Source organism: Myotis lucifugus, unplaced genomic scaffold, assembly GCF_000147115.1.
Source record: "Myotis lucifugus unplaced genomic scaffold, Myoluc2.0 scaffold_1589, whole genome shotgun sequence".
Taxonomy (NCBI): Eukaryota; Metazoa; Chordata; class Mammalia; order Chiroptera; family Vespertilionidae; genus Myotis; species Myotis lucifugus.
The window spans coordinates 14,333-17,646 of record NW_005872637.1 but is presented as its reverse complement, the minus strand read 5'-3'; the positions used below and the strand labels follow the sequence as shown (position 1 = coordinate 17,646).

Below are 3,314 nucleotides of genomic sequence, written 5' to 3'. Positions count from 1 at the left end.
ATTGACCATCCGCTACTTCCTTTCATTTGGATAGCGAGTCCAAACACCCAGGGCCCTTAGCCAGACTTCTGAGGTGCGAGGACTTGTCTCCCAGCGGCCATCACCTCGCTGTTGCTACCCCTCAGTCCTAGGAATGGTCCTTGCAGGTCAGCTCCCAATGCGCGTCCCTCAGTGAGAGCAGCGGCCCTGGCCAGCATTTACCCAGCATCTCCGTGGCCTGGGCTATCTGATGCACAAGGGCCTTGCACCTGCCGCTGGAGAAGGACGGCATGCTGCCAGCAGGGGGGGCGGCGAGGGAAGGTGGTCACCACTGTCTTCACAAATGAGCGCTTAGCGGGTAGCATGGGCTGCAGTTCTGCATGAGGTGGAATCTACACTCAACCACTGATGTCCTCGCAGGAATCTCAGCCCTAATCGTGTTGGGCTGTGCCCTGCTGAGCCCTGAGGCGGAACAGACACCTCTTCACGCCCTGCCAGCGCCAAGCAGGCGCCGAGAAGCCCCAGGCCGGCGGAAGGTGCACTCTGCTCACAGTGGGGACAGGTGCTCACTGGTTTATTGAGACTCAGGGGGGTCCCCGAGACACACATGTGCAGGGACACACCCGCTCCCCACGGCCCATCGAGCCAGGTCGGCAGCCAGGGATGCTGCCTTGGTCAGAATTCTCACCGACTACCCACTGGAAGCAGCTCCCAAACCTGCCCACGCTGCTGCTCCTTCATCACCCGACACAGCCCCGGGAGCACTCCCCGAGGGGGCAGGAAGGGAGAGGGTGTGGTGAGGCTGAGGGGAGAGGTGACGGCATCATATGGATGAACCAGGGCAGAAGGTCTGTGCCCAGAGGGGCTGTATTTACAGGAGGGTGGGGAGCCTGGCTTCTCCACTTCCCTCCCCTACGGGCCTGTCCTCCCCACACCCGCTCACTTGTAAAGCAAATGGACTCGACTCCCATCACAGCTCAGCCGGTCGGGGAGCTCAGGGGGGCCCCTGGGCAGGCCCCCAGAGGGGCCCGGGGGTGTGGGAGGGGGGCGCCGTGCGCGGAGCTGCTGCCGAGACTGGAGCTGGCGGCGGAGTTCGGAGACTCGCTCCTCTTTCTGGAGGAAGGAAGACAGGTGGGAGCCGCGAGTCAGGGAGTCAGGGGGTGGGGGGTAGGGGCAGAGGAAAATAGATAGAGGATAGAGGGTGGGTGGACAAAAGAAATTAAAATGAGAAACTGAGAAGAAAAGCCCAAAGGCCAAACTGGGGCACCACTGAGGACAAAATCAGGCAGGAGAGAATGGGGAGGGGAGGGCAGCGCAGCTTCCAATCAGATCCCCTCGCCCAGTCTGAGCGCCTGTCACTGCGCGGCCCGTGGGCCGTCCACCCCCTTCAGAGCCCTTCCTCCCCTGGGTCTCAGGGCAGGGAGTCCTCTCGCTGGGCCCCGCCTCCCCGCCTCCCGCACTCCTGGGCCTCACACCTCGGCGATGATCTTCTCCAGCTCCCGGTTCTCCTTCTCCAGCAGCCGGGACTTCTCCTCCTCGTGGTTGTTGGTCGAGGACCCGGTCTTCATGGTGTCCTGAGCCTCCGACTGCCATTCCCCTCGGGTGATCAGCCTGCGCATCTGGGGGCGGGTGTGGGGCGCGGGAGGGCCAAGCAAAGACCGTGAGCGACCGGCTGGGCGGGGTGGGGGTGGGGGACCGGAAGGAAGGGAGGGGAGGGGAGCCGGCCTGGCCCCCAACACGGGAGGCGGCAGGGAGCGGTCTGGGAGGAGATGGGACAACAGTGAGCACCTTGGGCACAAACAGCACCACCAGCGTGATGTAGGAGGAGAAGACGATGGCGAGAGAGGCGAAGGCGAAGGCTGCGTCCTGCTGGCTGGACAGGATCATGGTGACGGGCGCGGTGATGAGGCACAGGACCTGGGGGCGGGCGGGGCGTCTCAGGGAACGGCCCGAGCCAGGCTGCCCTTCCCCCAGGAGAGTCTGCGCTCAGGCTCCTGGTGGCCTTTCCATTGAAAAGGACTCGCACTCGCGCACACAAACTGCCCCAAAGCAGCCGCCTCCAGTCCCGTCCCGCAAGGCCGACCCCTGAGCTCAGACACCCTGGGGTTCCCCCAGAGCACACCTGCGGGAACCTCGCCTCCGACTCCCCTGTGAGCAGCCACACCCACCCCTCCGGCGGGGGCAGCCACACCTACCCTCCGGCGGCTGTGCACACGGACACGGACACGCGGTGCCGTGTGCATGTCGGGTGCTCCACAGCCCCGAGGCGTCACAGCACCCGTCACTCCACCCGGGGTCCCCATCCTCCCAGGCCGCCCCCGGGCCCATGCCAGGCTCCGGAGCTCACCGCCACATTGTAGATGGCCATGCCCACCGCCCGGTGGTCATTGATCTTCTCGGTGGACACACTCTTGGTCTCATAAGCAAGAAAGATACCCAACAGCAGCAGCAGCCCCTTGTAGCCATAGAAAATGCCTGCGACAGCGGCGGGGGGTCACTGGGCGGAAGCCTCGCGCCCCAGCTCCGAGCTCCCCGTGAACAAGGAGCCCCTCCCCGTCACCCTCACCTGCCCACCTTCCCGGCCTGGGCGCCAGGTCACAGGGGAAGGTGATGGTCATGACCCTTACCCTCCGGCTGGGAACCCAGCTTTGCATACTGAGGGGTCTGCCGTTTGTGGCCACAGAGGAGAGAGAGCTGAAGGCGGAGGGACTGAAGCCCGCGCGCAGCCGGTGACGGAAGACGAGAAGGAGCCCATCCCCAGGGCCCTCCCTCCCCGGGGCAGGGGGACACAGCTCTGCCGCGTCCCTTCCTCAGACCCTAAGCTCCTCCCAGCGACACCGCTGCCCCCTCTCAGGGCAGTCCAAGACAGAAGGTCATAAACTGGGCTGCCGTCCCTCCAAGCCCCGCCCACACCCCCACCTCCACCCCCCACACCCCACACACCGAGCCACGTGTTCATCTTGCGGGAGCTGCAGTGCTCCAGCTGCGGCAGGATGGACACATCGATGTCTTCCTTCGGCTCCTTCTTGGCGAAAGTCTAAAGGGAGATGAGGCCGCAGGAAAAACGGGCGTCATCCTATGTCCCCCCAACTCTGCCCCGTTTCCTACGAGACCCCCAGTGCTGAGGCCAAATCCCACTCTAGGCCTGGACAGCCCCCCCACACCTTAGGGATGGCTACCCTCCCCACGACCCCGCTCCAGAGGAGCCCTGGGCCTAGCAGCTCGCCCGCTTGACCCCGCGGTACCTCGATGGTCCGGTGCAAGGGGCCACGATCTGCCACACGGCGAGGAGTGAGGGGTCCGTTCCCACCAGCAGGCCCACCGTGGCGACAGTT

General features: G+C 65.0%; 1 protein-coding gene across 1 annotated transcript in view; it reads right to left on the bottom strand.

Moving 5' to 3' along the window:
* Nucleotides 1–536: 536 nt before the first annotated feature.
* GABBR1 (gamma-aminobutyric acid type B receptor subunit 1) overlaps nucleotides 537–3,314 on the bottom strand; it is a 16,769-nt gene continuing 13,991 nt past the window's right edge. The window contains 7 exon segments of the mRNA XM_014449967.1: nucleotides 537–1,092; nucleotides 1,455–1,598; nucleotides 1,768–1,896; nucleotides 2,327–2,454; nucleotides 2,923–3,016; nucleotides 3,225–3,247; nucleotides 3,250–3,314. The exon segment at nucleotides 3,250–3,314 is cut by the window's right edge and continues 2 nt beyond it. Coding sequence (XP_014305453.1) covers nucleotides 919–1,092; nucleotides 1,455–1,598; nucleotides 1,768–1,896; nucleotides 2,327–2,454; nucleotides 2,923–3,016; nucleotides 3,225–3,247; nucleotides 3,250–3,314 — 757 coding nt within the window. The 3' untranslated portion in view covers nucleotides 537–918.